Source organism: Syngnathus scovelli, chromosome 14 (genome assembly GCF_024217435.2).
Source record: "Syngnathus scovelli strain Florida chromosome 14, RoL_Ssco_1.2, whole genome shotgun sequence".
NCBI classification, from domain to species: Eukaryota; Metazoa; Chordata; class Actinopteri; order Syngnathiformes; family Syngnathidae; genus Syngnathus; species Syngnathus scovelli.
In genome coordinates this window covers 12,090,922-12,109,988 of record NC_090860.1, presented here as the reverse complement: position 1 = coordinate 12,109,988, position 19,067 = coordinate 12,090,922, and the positions used below count along the sequence as shown (strand labels likewise).

Genomic DNA, 19,067 nt, shown 5'->3' with positions numbered 1-19,067 from the left:
ACCAGCTTGCTGTAGTCGTGTGTTCAAAGAGCCGGACAAACTGTAACTTGAGATGCTCCATTCAAACGTGATTATTAGGGATCGCCAGCTGCCAAGTACACGGTTTCCATTTACGCTTTGTGATTAGTGACTCATTTGTACCAATTTGCACCGGTTAGAGACAAACTGAGTTGTTCACGCTTTTAATGAACTCTGGCGGGGATTATTTTATTTTAGCTTCGACAGGTGAGACAGGAAATGATTCCGCAGTTTAGCGCAAGATGGTCCGGATGACTCACACTTGGCCAAGCAAAGTACGAGACAGACACAAATATTTACAGACGCTCTCACAGCCGCGCGGCTTTGCTGTGTTAGGCTAACACTCAGCGCGGCGTTGTGCTAGCATGGACGTAGAAACAAAAAGCAGCTGGCAGCTAAGGACTATAATAAACACAGAAACCTGGTTAGCGTTCACCCCACTATTAGGAGGGCGAGGGCAAGCTTCCGTGTCAGAGTTATTGGAGGTTTGAGCCAGCGACTGGATAATTAAATCGTAAAATATTATGTTTGGCGCATTATAGGCTCCATCACCGCGGAATGGGATTGTTTTATGGCCGCCTCACAGCCCCGCGTCGTGGTCAATTCATTCAATGTGTGCAGCCGAACCCCATCTAGACAAATAACACCGAAACACACCCTACGACATCCCGCGGCAAGACCGCAAAGTAGCAGAAAGAGTACAACCAGGTGGGGTTGTGTTAGCCATCATAGAGCTGAAACGATCCAAGGGGGGTCTACGGGGTGTGTCCAATTATTTTCTGGCCCGCTTTTATGAGCCTCTGGAGAGCTATACCTTCTCATAAATGCGACTGTTATGTGTTGAGAAACCTTTTCAGGTAGGACGGTGGTGGCAAAAATACCCTCAAGCTTTCATTTTTATGGCTAGCTTGAGGAATGTTCTTTGTGGTTTACACTTACACGTGAAAGAGTTCCAATCAATCACGTTGGTAGCTTCTTTGAAAAGACATAAAATATAAAGTTTTTGTTCTCTGAGCCATTCTTTTGTGTACTAATTACTTTGAAAGCACATTTCCATTTTATTAGTATCAGTTCTTCTATGTATGTACAGCGTGTAATTATTTTTTTAACAATCCTGGAAAAGTGCACAAAGCAGGGCTGGACGGTTTTTAAAAAAACTTTTTTCTCAATAGTACGAATTTGAAATGGTAATTTCACGAGACTACTTTTTTTTGAGAATATGTAAAAAATAAATAAAAATAAGCACAAGAATATAAAATTAATTAGACGTGCATATTTTGAAAGGCTAGTTACATAACACAAAGAAAATGAATTATGAATTTATAGAAACGTATTGGTTCCAAAAATACACACTCTTGTAAATTACAGACAAAAATCTACTTAAGTAACGAAAGTTTTGTACTTCGTTACTTCCCACCAAGGCTGAACAGACGACGGTCACGCCCCCCAAAACGCGAGAGCGCGCGTGAGCAAATAATGTGTGCGTGAACCTGCTGCTGCTGGCTCCTCATCCAAGCAGGCTTCAAGCTCACTCACTCAGCCGCAGTCAGGCTGACAACAAGCTTCTCCTTCTTCTCCAGTAAAAGAAGAAAAAAAAAGAAAGAAGAGTCGCGTTTCAATCTCCCCACTGCGGAGGGTGGAAGTCCAAAGCGTGGATATGTTTGACACGTCAAGCTAGCTTCTTTTTTTTTTTTTTTTGGGAGACGAGAAGGACGACATTTGGAGGGGTGGAACGTTTTAAAACACACAAGCCGGTGAGTAAACAATGTCAACGTGTTGTTTGTGTGTACCAGAAGATGGGAAAAAGTTTTTACAAGCGCCTTTTAGGCAAGTATTTTAATTCAATTTGCTTCTACAAGTGTGTGCAGGTAGCTAATTAACCACTAAATTCACTACGAAATTCACACAATTATTTTGTTAACGCTTTCCAGCTATAATATAGTTTCAATTGTCAATTTACGTTAAATTCGGAGTCGACTCTCACTTCATTACCTCAGGGGATGCAAAGTAAAGTTGTATTTTAATGCCTCAAAAAACCTGGCTTCAATCCCAGTGCAATTTCGGTCCACATCACTTATTAATTCCAATTATATAATAAAAGAATGTGATAAAAAGCTTTAGTGACTCAACATTAAATGGCTTTTACTCATTTATAGTGCTGCCAATTTTGACTCCAACATTTTTGGGAGCTTAAGATCAGGGTATGCTTTGAAAATAATTGTCAATTTTTGGCTATGTGAAGCCCTTTGAGACTGTTTGTGATTTAGGGCTATACAAATAGACTTGACTTGACATTTTACAGCACCTGAATTTCAAAAAATTTAGAATACAGTATATCAGTGTACATTTTGGTCTCTGTGAAAGTTTAAAGCTGATTGGCCTTTTTTTTAATATATATAAATATTATGTGCTTCTTATCTGACCTGTGTTCCCAGCTGTGAGGCCCAACTAACCCACTTAGTATAAATTATTGCCTCTTCCCTGGAAAGAGTTTAGGGGCAGGGCTTAATTTGCTCTGCTCCACCACAAAAGATAAGCTTATATCTTGAGCTTTATCTCTTTTGTTCAATTACTTCTAACATCATGTCTGCTGTTGGCTTGGCTTCTTCTTGTAGTGTCAGTCGACTGTTTCAATGAATTAAAGATTTATTGTGTTAAAAATCTCTCGGCCAGTAATTGCCATTTGTATTGGTATGGGGCAATGAGGTTTATTGATTTATGATTAGGTAATGCCTTGTTGGTATTTGGTCGCATTCATAAATTGCATTTGGTATTTAATAATAGTTCTGCACGTGCCAGGTTAGGTTGTGCTACAATTGAGAAGTTGCAACACAAGCACATTTGTTTGCCTCTAATTTTCATAGTTGCCAGGGACGTCACGTGCACAGCCAACAGTGAGCGAGCTTTTGGCACAAGGTCGCTCCTCAAAAGCTTCTTTATTCGCTTTTCAACAAGAGACCAAGTCACAAGCTATGAAGTAACGTGTCATAAAAGAGATTCCAGAAAGCCTCGAATATCCTTTGAACAAAACCTAACATTTAAAATGGCTGCAAAACAAATCAAATATTATTTTGCGACCGGTTGAATTCCTGCCTGGCCTGGATAAGCAATCCTACCTTTGTGCTTGTTTTTCCCCCCTCACTTTATGGCAGTAAAATCTAAATGTTGCTTTCTGTGCCAGGAAAAAAAAAATATTTTTCCAACACCGCCTAAAAAGAGATTTGTGCACGAGTCCCTCAAGTGTAGCTGGAATGATACGTTGTAAGACTGCTAAAAAGTCTTGTCAGGCGTTCAAACCGCCCGGTGAGTAAGAAAGGGAAAGTGATTTCTCAAAATGAAGTGCACATGAGAAGAAGTCATATTCTCCTTTTTTTTTTTTTTTTTAACGGTGATAGCTCAAAAACAAATTCACATATCAACGTGTTTGTTTAGTGTCCGTCCGGCGTGGCGGCTGACAGCCCTGTCAGGTTAACGATCAATCAAGCGCCGAACATTACATAAGTCGGAGCGGAGGCATAAGCGAGGCGTCGTGGTTGGTTTCCTGTCACCGCCTGGAGGCTCCTGTCTGCCTCTTCATCTTTCGTTTTGATTTGCTTATGCTTCAGTGGGCCACCTGAGGGGGTGGTGTGCGCTCGCTGGCCTCTGCCTGGTGACAGCTCACGGGTAGATGCGGAGGAACCTTCTTGCTCAGCTGGAGGATGCTGGATGGAGAAGGAGGCGGGGATTAGACTATGTTTCACTTTGAGTTTTTCCTCCCAGAAATGCTCTTTAGTCCAGCGCCAGAGCTTTTTATGTTCCACTCTCTCTCTTCCCTGGGGGTTGACGTCATCCCGACACAACAATGACCTCCGGCCAACAAAAGCCCCCGCCTCCCCCCCCCCTTGACGAGTCGAGTTTGTTTGCGTATTATTTACTGCAGACTGCTTCTCCGCTCCCCTCGGCCCACCGCGTTATTACTTTTGAAAACTTGCGGAGATGGAACAAAGAAAGTCTGTTGTTTATTAGTGCAGTAAAAGCAATCTGTAGCTTTTTTTTTTGGGTGAGGACTGGCTTCTTCTCACCGCACAGTAGTTCATCCACTGGTTGCAAATGACAAATTGATTCCTCGGCTTGAACGGTGGCTTGTGTGGTTTGGGTGTGTGTCAAGTGTGTGGCTGATCACATCCACAAAAAAAACATTTGGACCGAATTAAACCTCCTCCGATCTGGAACGGATTAATCAAATCTCAATTCATTTCAATAGGGAACATTGATTTGAGTTACTACCGTAGCTTGGTGATAGAGAAAATTCATCTTGTACCAAATGAAAAGAAAATAATTTTTTATTATAGAACCCTGAGAAAGTGAAGCAAAATTTAATTTATTTCACGAGACAGAAGTATTGACTATATCAGCGCTGTACGGCGAGCGATAACAATACGATACATTGCGACATTCATTTTGTTCCACCCGTAATCAATCACGAGTTGATTTTTAATTAACATTACCTGTCCAGACAATACTGTAACTCATTTTTATGTGTCGAGGCCCGTCTCATGTGTCTTCTCCCCCTTTTGCCGACACAGCTGGAGAGTGCACCTCGCCCTTTGCCAGCTGAGCCACCAGCTTCCAAGATGTCCGCCAAAGCCACCATCAACAAGGAAGTCTTCGTTCCCCACGACGAGAAGATGTTGGCAGCCGTGCAGGTGAAACGGAAGACCAAGAAGAAGATTCCGTTCCTGGCTACTGGCGGTCAGGGGGACTACTTGACATTCATCTGCCTCTCAGGTCAGACCCGTCTACTTTAATTCCCACGCCGCAATTGTGAGCTTGTCTCCCTCTGCCAATAAAACAACGCACTAAATCAATTAAACACTTAGCTGTCGGTCAATGCGGATTGGATTATCGCTGAAATTGAATCAGTGTTTTGCTCTAAATTGCGACTTCCTTTTTTTTTGTTTCACTGCCTGTTAATTGAATCAGTCGTGCATAGCGCTTATGGGTAGAACAGCAAGGGCTTGCTAATTTGTGTTGCAGAGGATCATACAAGTCTTTATGGGATGTGTTTGGTTATTTAAAAAGGGGGAGGGGCCTCTTTCAAACATCTAGTAGTGTAAAGTTGAGGCCCTGGGGTCATCCAGTGGCCGAGTTATGTAACGTCTGCTATGTCACAGCCCATAAACTGAGCGAGGAGCTCTACTGTAGCGTTAGCAAGTAGCACCGTTAGCATTGTAGCGTAATACCCAGTGAAACTGAATCGTGAATATATCGCATTTCTTTTCCAGGAGCAATAAAAAAAAAAAAATGTTGCTCTCAAATTATAGATGTACTTTGTACCGCAAATGACTGTTCACAGACCGATTTAGCACCAGGAGTTCTGTGAATTCTTTCCACTGAGACCTAAGACATTTCAATTCAACGGTTTGCAGAATGACATATTAAAACATTTCTTTGAAAGTCTGAAAGGTTGTTGATTTATTCAAACTGATTAGCAGCATTCAATTCAATCTTTCAGTTTAAAACAAAGTCACAGCCGGAGCTTCAGTTCGAAGCTGAAGTACAGGTTTTTGTATAGAACGGACACTTTAGGTGGTCAAAGGAGGTTCTTGGTAAGTGTGTTGTTTTTCAATTCTTTGGAGCTCTTCACTGCTGGAAGCAGCAGAACAATAAAAAAAGCTCTGGCTTGCTCCCACTTGGAGATGGAAAGCTTCTTGTCCTGCGTGGCGCTTTGAAAATAAGTCTGGCTCTCGTCACTGAGCTTATTGTCGTTCGGCCTCAGAGTGACCCAGTATTTCAGAGTCGGACCAATTTGATTCACTACGTTTTCCTTTTAGCTTGCTTGTTACCAAATTAGGTCGCAAAAGGAAACAGGAGATTCTCGCTAGCTGGAGCGGCAACGTTATGACCACGTAGGCTCGCGTGGAATTGTTTGAACGCCTTCACAACATGACAGGCGTGTTGGCTGGAGCCGAGCCAGCAGCTCGACATGCTCCAAGTCGGTTAGCGAGCGTCGTCTTTGATCAGCGGGCTCCACGCGGCGCCTGACGGCCGGACCTCGGGGCCCAACGGCTGCGCCGCCCACAGAATGTTTGCAGAGAGAGAGAGAGAAAGGCGTGGAATATGATAAGACCCAGTAAAGGTTTCACCAGCGTGGACTAGATGTTGTTTGTCACCGCTGTATTGTTTTCAGAAGCGCCGTTATCGGATTCGCACTGTACGAGTTAATCGTGCGCGACGGAAAATCAAAGCTAGCGTTGCAGTTTCATTTCAGGTCTGTAGATGGCACTGTTTCACAGTTTTCAACTTTCAAGCAAATCAGGAAGAGCTTGGCGAAGTAACGATATATTCGTTGCGGTTTCATTTAAGGCCTGTAGGTGGCACTGCTTCAAACAGTTTTCAACTTTGAAGAGCTTGTTTGTATTTTTTTTTTTTCCCAGTGTGGGACATGCATAGTTACATTCAAACTATATATCACGTCATCTTCTGTAATCCATTCCAACACAAGCGTGATGTGTTTATGCTCTTGTTGAGAATTTCACTGTAGGATGCATATAGGCGTATTCTTGAGCGAGTATTTCAGCTCGCGTGGTGATGCGGGCATATTGTTAAGATTGTTTGTTTGCATGTGTCATTTCAAGGGTAGGCCGACTCAGATGTTCCTCAGAACCTCAAAATGATTGAAACTGGCCCCCCTTAGTCCACAAGTTAAGCATTTCCGTTCTCACTAAGCAATGTTTTGGCTTCAGGCCACCTGGTAAATAAAATCTGCAGTTACTCCTCCGGCTTCTACATCTCAATCCCTCTCTTGCTGTTTTCATCCTCAGCTCACTGCCCTGAAGGTATTGATTACCTTGTGAGATGGATGGCTTTGGGAGCCTTGTGTAACTCGCTGGTAAATTAAGCTCCATAGGCCAGATAATGACTGTTCAAAAAAAAAAAGTTGACTTTGTAGTGTGCAAGGAGGCTTCCCACCTGCTCGCTCGTCGAGGTCAGCACTTGGCGCGGGCCTCGCTTCCCGGCGTTGACAGTGACCAGGTTGCATTTTTGGCCGACTTGCCGGGATGAACTCTTGAACCGCGTTAAGTTGATGGCACCCGGCGGCAGGAAATTATTTGCGATGACCACACCGCCACATGGTTTTGATCATGTGTGCTCCGGCTCGGACATCGCGAGTAAATTCCCCACCTACCTGGAAAAAGTCAAATTTTTGTTTCGTTGACGTGAGGCTTGCCTTCCATATTCATCCTCTCATCTGCACGGCTTGAAGAGACTTGTATTTTAGCTAGCACAAAAAAAAGACTTCTATGACTTACAAAACATTGTGTTGACCTTTTAAAACATTAAACAGTCTTAAAAAAATCCCCCAGCAAATGGAAAACTTTCCTTAGCCAAAAGGCCCGTTGATCATATTCCTTGAGCATAAAACACATTAACTTTATGGATGGACATGACAGATATGACTTTGGCAGCATCCCCCATCGCGTTAATCTACAGGTGCAGCCCATAAATCGGCTCGCTCCGACTCCCCGGATGCTTCTATTTGTTATGAAAGATTTATCTGACTTATTAGAGCACAATACCTGCTCCGCCACTGGGACTGGGCCGAGGGCGAGGTAGGGAGGAGAGGATAGTATCGCAGGAAGCAGACATCTCACGAGTCCTAACCTCTTAAAGTCCTCACTGGAAAGAATAATAAGAGTCCTTTGAGCCTCTGATGGAACAAACAAGTTGTGCATTTTTTTTCTTCTTTAAACGGAGGTTGGAATTTATTGGAATGTTTATCAGGTCAACGGAGTGGCGCTCGCTTTTGTGACTTACGATCTCTTTGATGGCAGCAAAGGCGCATAAATAATCTGCGTACCTGTGACAAAAGAAGCTTATCATTTTCTGCCTGTCAGGTGTCAACTTGTCTGCTTGTAGTTCTGCAAATAATGATAATAAAAATAAAATTAAATAAAAATTAAATAAATTAAATTAAATATAATGAAACAATATATAATTGAAGAAATAATATAAAACACTATTTTTTATTCATCACGCACTTTACATATATATATATATTCAAGCAATAAAACAATAGCATGTATTTAGCTATAGGCCAGAGTCAGTCACATGACTAAATCCAGAAAATAATTGAGCTGTGATTAGACAAAGCCAGAATCAAAAACTCACTATTAAATTTCGATTAATTGACCAGCCAGAGTTCTCACATGGTGGGAAAATGTTCGTGCGCCCCTTGGTAGCCACCCGACCATTAGAAGCAGAGCTTCTATAATGCAAACAGACAGCCCGAACCCAGTGCACTTGAGTAATTGGACCTTGCGGGCCGCCACACATACAAACCTAGCCTCACGCCTCATCACTCTTCCTTTTTGCATTTATCAGATAAAACCAGCCTGTTGTGAGATTAGAGTAAATGGGCTCTCTGGACTACGCTTGCCAGGGACAAATCCAGCAAGAGCGGGGAGGCAAAGCCAGACTCCCACCGGGTTATCGGAAAGTGATATCGCCTCGGATAAGAAACTCAGACATAGCAGGGAAAACAGCAGAAGGCTGAAAGGTTTGAACTGCCAAATATCAACGGGCAAAATATTTCACAGATGCATGTTGAGAGGGCTTACATGACCTTTGGCATTTGTCTTTCAAGTGTTTGCTGCTTGTGCCACGTATGGATGTTTAATATTTACCATCCGTCATATGAGTTGATCAATAGGAAGAGTAGCATGTCTTCATATGTTGTCTGTTGAGAAGAAATCAGGAGTTTGCAAACAAACCAATTTGTTGAGGCTGCTCCTGTTGCGTCTTGGGACCGGATCAGGCAGTAGATGAATGGCAATGTTTGGAGAAGCAGAGTAAAGTGGCGGCTAATGGCCTCTTTGTTAATCTGGCTCGGCTTCAGCGGCGTGATTGATTTGCGTGGTTATAACAAACAAAATTGGGGCCATTAGCTGTTGAGCAATACCTTGATTTTTTATTTTTTTTTTTATCTTATTGATTTTTTTTTTTATGAACTAGCGCTGTGATTTAATTAAACCAAATAAATGCATTTTCACGTATTTATTGATTTTTTTTTTTTTTCACACGAGCCATTGAAGGCAGCTAAACATAATCTCCATTCTTCCCTTGTTTTTCCATTCTAGTCGCAGATTAAATGTGTGAGTGGCATGCATATTAATTGTGGTAATGAAGGTCACCCGGAGGAACAGCTGGAGTCCTCCTCTGTGTTGCAAACACTGGCGCTGGCTAAGTAGCCGCCTGCCGCGGACCAAACCGAAGCCATCACAAACACCATATGCTTCGTCGCCATCACCCGACACCTTGTGCACACTTGCCGCAGTGAGCTTTAGCCAAAGCGTTTTGAAAAATCCTTCAGGTAAATAAATATGAGCAATCGCCAAATCGCAAACGTAAATTAAGTAAATTAAAATAAAATAGTTAATAATAAATTAGTCTTTAATTTTGTAGTTATCGCTCAATTTATATAACCCCATTTAAAAAAAAATCTATCTACTTAACAGCTTTTGTGGAATTCCGCCATTTCTCATCGTTTATAGGTGGAGGTAAAGAAAAAAAAGTTTTCCTTATTTGACATTCATCACTTTAGGTTCATCTAAGGTTCGTGGGAATGAACAACTGTACATATGCAGCACAGTTCATCAGATCATTCTGACTCATTTCAGGTAAAATATGAGTGCAGATGTGTTGGGTTGGAAAAATGCAGTGGGAAACATGAGAAACATGCTATTTCTATTTTTTTTTCTTTTTTTTAAGCGGCAATATTAGCAGTTACTCAAACTGTGTGAAGTAACTAACAAATGATTTAATGGTATAAATAAACCATCTAGATAATAACTGAAACACTGCTAAAAGACATTTCTCTGTAAAAAATAAAATAAAAAAGTACTGTAACAGGTCAAATGTTGAGTTCCTGCCAATGGCTGATGAATCAAAAGAAGCTAAAATATTCATTGTCTGAATTCAAAAAGCAGAAAAGTGCATCCCTGTCACCCTTCCCTGTACACATTCATCAAAACGGTGTCATTAGAGGGCACAAATTGCCTCCTCTGCCGAGATGGATAACACACACGCGCACACACACACAGGAAGTTTCATTTGTTCGCCGTGTTAGTGCTTTTCCCCATCTGGTCTCTTCGTGCAGCAGGAAAGCAGCTGGGAGTTGTACGAGTGATATTAATCTATGATATCATTCTTCCTTTGCTTTTGTGCGACGACGGGAAGAACATGTCGAACAAAAAAAACTAAAATGAGATAACATCAGTTACCTTCAACATCAGCCCCAAGATTACAAAAAGGACAGGCCTGATTTTTTTTTTTTTTTCCCCCTCTGGCATAAATTACACAACAGCTAACTCTTTCTAGAAGTTAGTGTGTTGTAGGCTAAGGGAGCCTCGCTAGGGGGGCTCATCCATGCCCTTAGTGTGAAATACCAAAGCGAAGCCCACCCATCGTCTGACACAGGAAGTCATAGCGGCATATCGGCAGGGGCCCCGGGAGTTTGCGGTGTCCAGGCTGTTTGGTGACATCGCCTCCTGAGTAGCTAGATGTCACGATGCCGCTTCACATCATATCTAACCTTTAAACCTTGATCGGTACCAAGGTGAAGCCGCGTCGTCATCGGGATGTTTTGGATGTAGTCGTCATAAAAATGGCCGCCTTTCTGTTGACAAGACGACGGATGAATGTCGTTTGCCAGATCGGTGAGGTTGCGCATCAATCACGGGGCGTCAAAAAGTTTGCAGTCCAAATCGTCGTCACGCTGTTCTTTGAAGTTTGATGAAAAAGGAAGGCTTGGGAATGCAGATGCTGTGAAAGAATGGATGATTTAAGATCAGTCATCTGCTTCGCAGCTGTGTGTCATGAAATATTACCTTGCGTCAATATACAATGCTTCCTCAGAGGTCAACGCCGCTTAAAATGTTGATTTTCCCCTTTACTTATTATTCCCATGCCCGTTCACTTAATGGGACTCGTCCAGAATCAGTTATGGAATCTCTTTTTATGAACAAACATTCAATCCAGTCTTCTTATGCCAGCTGTCAGCTTTTGTGAACAAATCGATTTGAGTTTGATACACGCTCTACGGCGGAAACTGCATTTGAGTCCGTCTGTTTGTACTGTTTGACAAAAAGGAACGCCGACTTCTCATGCTAGCTGCCAAATTGGGAATCAACAAATTTGATTTAAGGCTTCTTATTGCTTGCTAGTGTTTAAGTCCATCTGTTTGTGCTGAGGGAAGATGGAGATTTGCTCATTAGCTAGCTACTCACAAGCTAGCGGCTCGCTAGCTAGCTCCTCCCTCGCTAGCTGCTTACTAGCTAGCTGCGGTGAGATCATTCTCATGTTTTCTTAACGTTGTCCTCAACCTTAACCTCTATGGATCTTTTTTGTAGTGCGGTTTTGCAATCCTAATCCCAATAAAGCCCTTCGTATTAGCTACACAGACAACCACCTCTGGACCTTGTTTAAAGAAGACCAGCTGGGCCAAGGAAATGAGGTCTGGAGACAGGCCCGAACTGTAATGTTTTTGATACATCATGTGTTTTCACTTCCAAGAGGTTCGAGGTAGCGTTCCCATCACAGTGAGATACAACTGTGACATAAAGAAGTACGATAAATTGTCATATCAATAATCGTTAGCGAGTAACTCGTGCGATTTTAATAGGAATTATTAAAGCCATTCGGCAATAAATTGTTGAGAGGCAGGTCAAAAGATTTTTCTTTCCAAGAATTCAGTTTAGATCATTCCTGAAAGCGTAAGTGTCCAGGAATGTACTGTACCTTGTTTTGAAATACTCGTGTTTATTCGATGTTTACCGTGCGATGATAACCGCATCGTTTATTATGACATCGTTTCACATGGAACACTTTCCAGAGTTTTGGCACGTAGTAAGTACGGAATAGGCATATTTTCCAAATAAGGCTACCACAATAAAATAAAGAGAAATTAATCCATCATTTTACTGATTAATATATATTATTATTGGAGTTACGGAATGCCACTCGAGAAGCGCATTCATTTCACAGAAAACATCACAGAGGGAAAGAAAGCTCAAGTCGGAGGCTCGACGTAATTAAATATTTGCCCCGTATCCTGGAGCTTGATCTCCAGAGGAATGCATTGTGTGTGGGGGGACTTGGCGCAGGCTGAATAGCAGCATTATTAAGTGGCCCAAGGGGGCGGAAGGTGATGGACAAACTTGTGGGGGCAATTTAGATGACTCGCAAATGGCTTTAATATGATGTTTCCAGGTGCAAGAGGATAACCTTGAACACAATGACTTTGTCAATGTGGAAAAATTCATTTATGTCTTGGCATCTGCATTTATTGCGTGTGAATTTTGCTCGTCATGCTGCTCGATGAATCCGGGACGAAGTATTCTGTTTTGTTTTTCCTTAGTTTGTTTTTCAAGACAATCTACTTTCAGCAGTTGAAAATAAAATAAAAGTAAGGAGCCTCTAATGGATTTTTCTCTCGATGGCCCTGCCTCTGCTAAGAGTGTACCTCTTTTGTCTCGCTTCGAAAATGCTTTTGAATGAGTCGTCCTTGGCTGAGTGTGAAGTGAATAACTGGCACAGCTCCAAAAAACAACTTTTTTTTTTTTAATCTCTCAAAGTTTACATATCCTCGTTGACTTTAACGCAACCACACATTTTCATTCCATCTGATACTTAATCCAGCAGCTTTTGCTACTAAATATTTATTATCACTATTAAAGTTGTCCCCTGCGTCAATCTCTTGAAGGGCTAATTGTTGAGCGAGGTACACGCCGTCCTATTGACTCCTTACGTCTTGTCACTGCATGGCCGCCGTTCTGGCTCGGGGGCAGACCTCGTACACAGGAGTCACAGTGTGCAGACCTCGTGAAAGCACTCAAGAGGCCTTTTGTTCTACGGCGCTGAGGCCGGTCTCGCCACTGCTGACGATAAATCCGCTCGGCAGCCTCTCGGAATAAAAACAGTTATAGCAGAGTGGAGGATTTACAATTGTAATTTTAGTTTTGCGAAACTTGAAGCTATGTACTTCTGTTAATGGCCCTACAGATGAATTAAAAAAAACAAAATGGCCGCCTGATAATATTTCCGCATGGGGAAGCCTAACGTTTGTCGTCAGAAGAATTTTTCCCTTTGGGCTGTGACAATCTTAGCCAAACACAACAAGGAACTAATCCGCCGGTGGAAGTGGCTGCGTGTCACTCTGAGAGCATGGGAAAGAAACCTCGGGATGGCCTTACAATAGCGCCATAGTACAATAGCGCAAGCTAGCGAGTCTCTTAGCGATCATCACAGGATTGATACATTTTAAGCTTTAACAATACAAGCTTCCGTTTGAGGGCAAGGCATTTTCCTGAGCTCGCAATAAACCAGAAACTCAGTTTGTCACTCCGGTGAATAACATTTGTTGTCTGGCTCGAGGCTCTTTGAATTGATTAATGTTCTACTCAAGTCTGCACTAACATTAAATTATTGTCAAAGTCAACTGAATACAATCCACAAAGTTGTCTGTCCCTTTAAGAGCTTCGCCGGGATTGTTCCATGACCTTCAGATAGACCTTTTCCAACACCGAGTCTCAGGTATCACGAGACTTCCACTTTAACTGAATAAAACAAACAGTGCACTAGCATATTTTCACGATTGCGTAACAGCTTGTCTAATCCTCGGGCCCCCGTGTTTGTTTACAATTGGTGAATATGTAACTACTGCTGCTGAATATTTTGGGTCAAGCTGGTTTTCTTTCACAGGAAGTGGCAGAGTTGTACTCAAGCTGTTTTTGAAAGTAAAATAAATGCATATTTATTGAATTCTTTTTCAATATTTGTCTTATTTTGTGAGGAATCTTAAAGAGGACGTCAAGTCAATTTTTTTTTTTACAATTTATCAGGGAAAACTAGTCAAATCTTTGCCTTCTCTTCAAGAGACAGTACGACAGATGTAAGAAATTATTCACTTTTGAATTTGAGCATCTTCATTGTCGTCATTCCACCTCTCCACTGTTCCATTGAATCCAGCTGACATCCTTTTTCTCGGGCCCCTCGAAAATTTCTACCGTGATGATATCGTTCACCTCGTGGGCTTGGTCATGCCTGTTGCTTTCCGTCAGCCTTTGTTCTTTCCCGTGACCACAAGCTAACACCTCACGTATTAGCTACAGCTGTCCAAATGGATACCCCCCCTCCCCCACAAAAGATGCAGCCCTGCCTATATTTATATAAATCATACCTTGAGCTGAGTCGGGTGCTTACGTGATAGAACGCGACATGAGCCAGTGATACTGGCGACTTTCGTGGAGCGGCGGAATGGCGCAACAATGGCGAAAGTGACCCGAACACTTCCTCTTATCTGAGGCGACACAATAGATCACGCCGGATGGCGGAAGCGGAGGTCTACTCGCCGGGTTATAAAAGCAATAAAAGGAACGGGTCGGTTCCAAGAAGCACGCTATGAGCTTGGAAGATCTGCAAACAGTTGAGGAGAAAAAAAAATGTTTAAAAAATCTTTTCCACCTGTTACATCATTTCCCAAAAAATTCTTTTACAGTGACGAATAAGAAGCCAGCTCACGTCACCATCACCAAAGTGAAACAGTTTCAAGGAACGTCGGGCTTTGTCAAACGCTCCCAGTGGACGATCGATCAACTACGGCAGGTCAACGGGATTGACTCCAACAAAGTAAGCCGCGTTAAATTCCATGGAAACATTTTAAAAAACATTCTCAAGAAGTTCTCTTTGAAAATCATTTTTTCCCCCCCGCCAAGGACTCTCCTGAGTTTGACCTAACGTTCGACAACGCCTTTGACCAGTGGGTCGCCGGTTCTGCGGGAGAGAAGTCCACCTTTGTCCAGATTCTTCACCACACCTGCCAGCGTTACATTCCGATGCGAAAACCGGAATTTGTCAACTGTCAGTCCAAACTTCTGGGAGGTGAGACCCTTTATTAAAAAAAAAAAAGTTTTTCACAATTTTTTGTGCGCCCGCTCCAAAACATTAACATTCAAAGCCAGTCATTTGATTGTTTGTCAAAAAAACATTTAATTTCCGCCCCTTGAAATAACCTTAATTTCATACGCATCAATATGTGTGTCGTGAGCCCCACCCGCCAATTCTGTCATTTCCTGGCTGCGAGGATGTAAATAGTTTGCTCATAAAGCAAGCAGAGAATCTAGCATCCTTCTGCCGGATAAATCCGATATTGATCTGTTTACCCTCAACTCTCATCTTTGAGCACTGTTCCGCTTTTGTATTATTCATGGAGTTGTTAATACAAACGCTCCGGCTTGGCTCTCGCATCAACCGCGAAGCACCTTGGCTCCGTTTGAGCAAATCCCGCAAAGAGGCAAAACACAGCCAGTCACTTAATCTTCTCGCCTTGGCAGAAGTAACATTATAGAGCAGACTGAGATTTTTTGTTGCCCAAAGATTACTCGAGGTGTTTTTGTGACCAAGATTTGGTCATTTTGGGGCTTCAGCGGATGTCAACATGGCTGTCCACTCCAGTTTAAGTCTCACACCAGTGCAAAACAAAAATCATGACGCTGCTCAGGTGTGGGACCATAACTGTGGGAGACGGAAACTTCTGTGATTTGAAGAATAAACTTGAGGATCTTGATGATTTAGCGCTCCTTCTGTGATTTTAACGACACTGACGTTTTCTGTAACGGAAAATATTTTCCAATTTAAAGTAACCGCATGTCATTCCACCTTTTATGGCCTTTCAACTAAACCGATAACGTAGTAACCCAAAACACCATTCCACTAATTTAAACCAAAATTGCTTTAAGAATCAATAATTCCTCTGGATATTTCTTCACTACAGAAGCCCAAGCGGTAGATTCAGTCTTTGTTCGTTGCAAAGTGTATATGAACAGAGTGAGGAAAGATCTGGTCGCTCGCCATAGTCATCTCCCACGACGAGGTAAGCCAATTGAGATTATTTTAATTCAGTTGCTAACCAAAACAGTAGCCCCTACCAAAGCGCAGTCTCTCGGATGAATGAGTGCAGTAAAATATATATATTTCCATTTTTAGATATTTATTAGATCTTGCTGCGGGGACTCTGAGGATAACTGCAAGTGTCATTTTTTAGGCAGACACTTGTGTGGATATGACAGGACACTCATTGAGCGCGAGGTCACCCCCCCCCCCCCTCCCGCTGTCACTGTTATCGGGGAGTACAAGCTGGAAGGGATTTCCACTTCATCCCCAAAGGTTATTTGTGAGCTATGTTCACTGTCCGGGACCCTCACTGTCAGCCGGGCGTGTCGCTGACAAATGCCACAGAAGGAGAATTACATTCCGAAGGGCAGCGTAAGATGGAGTGTTCTTTGCTAAGAGTTCTTTGCGGTCACCTGTGACAAATTCACTTTTTTTTTATATATAACAGCATTCAGATCTTTCTTCACAGCTTCTCCACCCTGCTTGTCTGTAATTATGTCACACTCTCCCCTGGGTGGGGAACCCCAGGCTGGTTCTGGGGGGGCTCTTGAGAAACAAACACACTTCTGGAGGGGTCAGGCGGGCGGGATGATTACCATGATGGGAGTATTACTTCCTGGACTCCCTTGAAGGATCTGTCAGTCGTAGACTCCAAGAGGATTTGTCCTTCCTCCCCCTCCAGACAGGAAGTGGGCAAGAATAATCACCTAATCATTCCTTTTGTCTTCTCCCGGGTGGGCAACAGGCAACAGTATCCTCCACTCGGCCGCCGACAGCGTGACGAGCGCCGTGCAGAAGGCCAGTCAGGCTCTGAACGAGCGAGGCGAGCGACTGGGCAGGGCCGAGGAGAGGACGGCCGACATGATGAACAGCGCTGAGCAGTTTGCCGTCACTGCGCACAAGGTGAGGCTGCAAAAGTAGCGTTGAATAGCTAAACCTAGCTAAGCCTATATGATGTTCTAATTACAGTTTGATATGCAAGGGTGTATATTTTCGTAACAGCATGAATGATAACAAACTGGATGCTCCCACGCGATGTCTCCCGCTTCCCCCTCATTTACACCTGGGAAGCGTCCTCGCCCTGCGTTCATTTCATATCTCTCCCAAGTACGCCGCGTGCTCTTCAATTTCGCTATTAACATGCAAAATGAGGGGAAAAGCCAATTTGCAGTGTGGCTGATTATGATGGTTACGCCGCGGGTGTCTGTCTAATAGCGGAATGCATCAGGCGCCACCCAGGCAGACCCTGTTTGCATTTTGCGAGGCTTCATTGAGAACGCCTGCATTAAGCGCCGGTGCTTGAATTTTGTTAAGCTGTATTGCGAAAGCCCTCCGAATGACCTTTTTGCACAATGAGTTTGTGTATGGAGCGTCATTAGGGACGGGTGGGCGACCAGATCAACAAGAAAAATCAGGGCTGGGCGGTAATGGTCTCAGGAAAAAAAATCCTGATTTATTTTTTTCTTATTGTAGAAAAAGCAACCACATTAACCGCAACAAGTTTTGCTTTGTTTTATTTCCTTCATGGGATTAAAAAACTGTGAAACTACTGAAATGGGGTAGCGTGAGACGTGTTCAAGTAATGAGTCACCTTTTGACTCCTCTCACTCGTACAATTCCAATTTTGACGAAGTGGTTCTCATCGGAAGCGCTCATTTCTGTATGGTACTCTGCTGCCCTCTTGTGGCATATCTCAGTATCGCACCCTACGTACGCCTACGTATAAATCTAAAGCGTTAAAATGTTAAATCAAAAACAGGTTGCATTTATTCCGTCCATGCATGAAAACCCTCAGCAAAATGGAAACCTTGAAAATGAAAAATTGTGAAGAAATAATAATTGTTCATATTTATTTTTTTTTCCCTTCAGCTTGCCATGAAGCACAAGTGTTAAAACAACCACTGCCAAAACCATCTTGTCTTTAGGAGTGTATCGGAGGGGCTTATTATCGCCAATCACCGCTCGTCGTCCAGGTCTCTGGAGTTTTGTCGCTTTTAAAAAAGACATTCTAACATTTTAGTATTGAAGAAGACGGAGAAGAGCTAAACGTGTTGACTCGAAGTTAAACGACGTGCTTCGGTTATCGGCCTCATCTTTTTTCACACTGACACAATGACTCAAGGATGTGGACCATATTCAATGATGGTTTTATTTGTTATTTATGAGCGTTCTACTGGGTGGTCGACACGCACACACAAACCGACATTTCCTTTTTAAAGCCAATCCTGTCTCAACATTAATAATGAGATGACGCCCTGGGGGGAAAGTTTAAATGAATAATCACATCCGTGATATAAACAGAGAACATCTGCTCGCCTCAGCTTTGTGATCGATAAATTAACAAGTGTTCACCGGAGACTTCCTTTGGCCAGCTTCTGAGTTGGATGTTGTTGTTAATCCATACAAAACACATTTTAAAAAGCCACATTCAGTGGAATCTCAGTTTAACACAGTCTGATTCAAAACTAAATTTACATGTACAATAATGTAACTGTTTTTTTACATAATTGTTTTTTTAACATGAGCTGCCAAAATGACGAGTTTGACATTCCACACACACAATAAATAGTCCACAAACGATAAGCCAGACTGAAAATATTTATTCCCATTTGTTTTGTTTTCTGCCAGACGGTCCTGCACTTGAAGAACAATATACTGTACTCTTACGTGTATTTGAGAGTTTTTATGTTTGCGGGAGGCCCCATGTGCCGCTTAAGCTCTACGTGGTGAAAAGCCAAATGTTGTCTTTGGTCAGTGTTGTACAGCTGGTGACGCCATTCAACGCTTTTTATTTTTTACTCGAAAGTGCTCTAACATGTCAGCTGCTTCTGTAAAAGTGGTCAAAAAACGATTTCACTGACTTCTGATGTAAATGATTTCAAATATATTTTTTATTTGACATTTTAACACACATTCTCAGCAAAGATTGTTAGTGTGCTTTCCTCTGTCTAATGGATGTTTATTGTTTTAATAATAAAAAGAACGATGTTTAATTCATTTGTCGGTGTCCGTTTTCTCCCTGGAGTCAATGGTAATGCATTTGTGCTGTTTATGTTTGTATTGATTTATATCTTGCCTGCCATTAAGTCATTTTTTTTCCATTGCCATTTAAATGTCAG

At 42.5% G+C, this 19,067-nt stretch overlaps 1 protein-coding gene and 1 long non-coding RNA gene across 3 annotated transcripts; one reads left to right on the top strand and one right to left on the bottom strand.

The window, feature by feature from the left end:
* Positions 1–1,502: 1,502 nt before the first annotated feature.
* stxbp6 (syntaxin binding protein 6 (amisyn)) lies at positions 1,503–18,941 on the top strand. Of its 2 annotated transcripts, XM_049740004.2 has the most exons (7): positions 1,503–1,772; positions 4,584–4,785; positions 14,555–14,685; positions 14,772–14,937; positions 15,830–15,928; positions 16,694–16,851; positions 17,818–18,941. In XM_049740004.2, the coding sequence occupies exons 2-7, from the start codon at positions 4,632–4,634 to the stop codon at positions 17,839–17,841; spliced, it is 732 nt and encodes a 243-aa protein (XP_049595961.1). In that variant the 5' UTR covers positions 1,503–1,772; positions 4,584–4,631; the 3' UTR covers positions 17,842–18,941. The 2 variants fall into 2 exon arrangements, with proteins under 2 accessions (XP_049595961.1, XP_049595962.1); XM_049740005.2 differs by lacking the exon at positions 15,830–15,928 and having other exon boundaries at positions 1,513–1,772.
* On the bottom strand, positions 5,061–14,507 carry LOC125980633 (uncharacterized). The gene is made up of 5 exons (XR_007485696.2): positions 14,237–14,507; positions 10,592–10,821; positions 7,859–7,919; positions 7,578–7,677; positions 5,061–7,186 (listed from the first exon to the last, which is right to left on the bottom strand). It is a non-coding gene; the product is annotated as an uncharacterized lncRNA (long non-coding RNA).
* Positions 18,942–19,067: the final 126 nt, after the last annotated feature.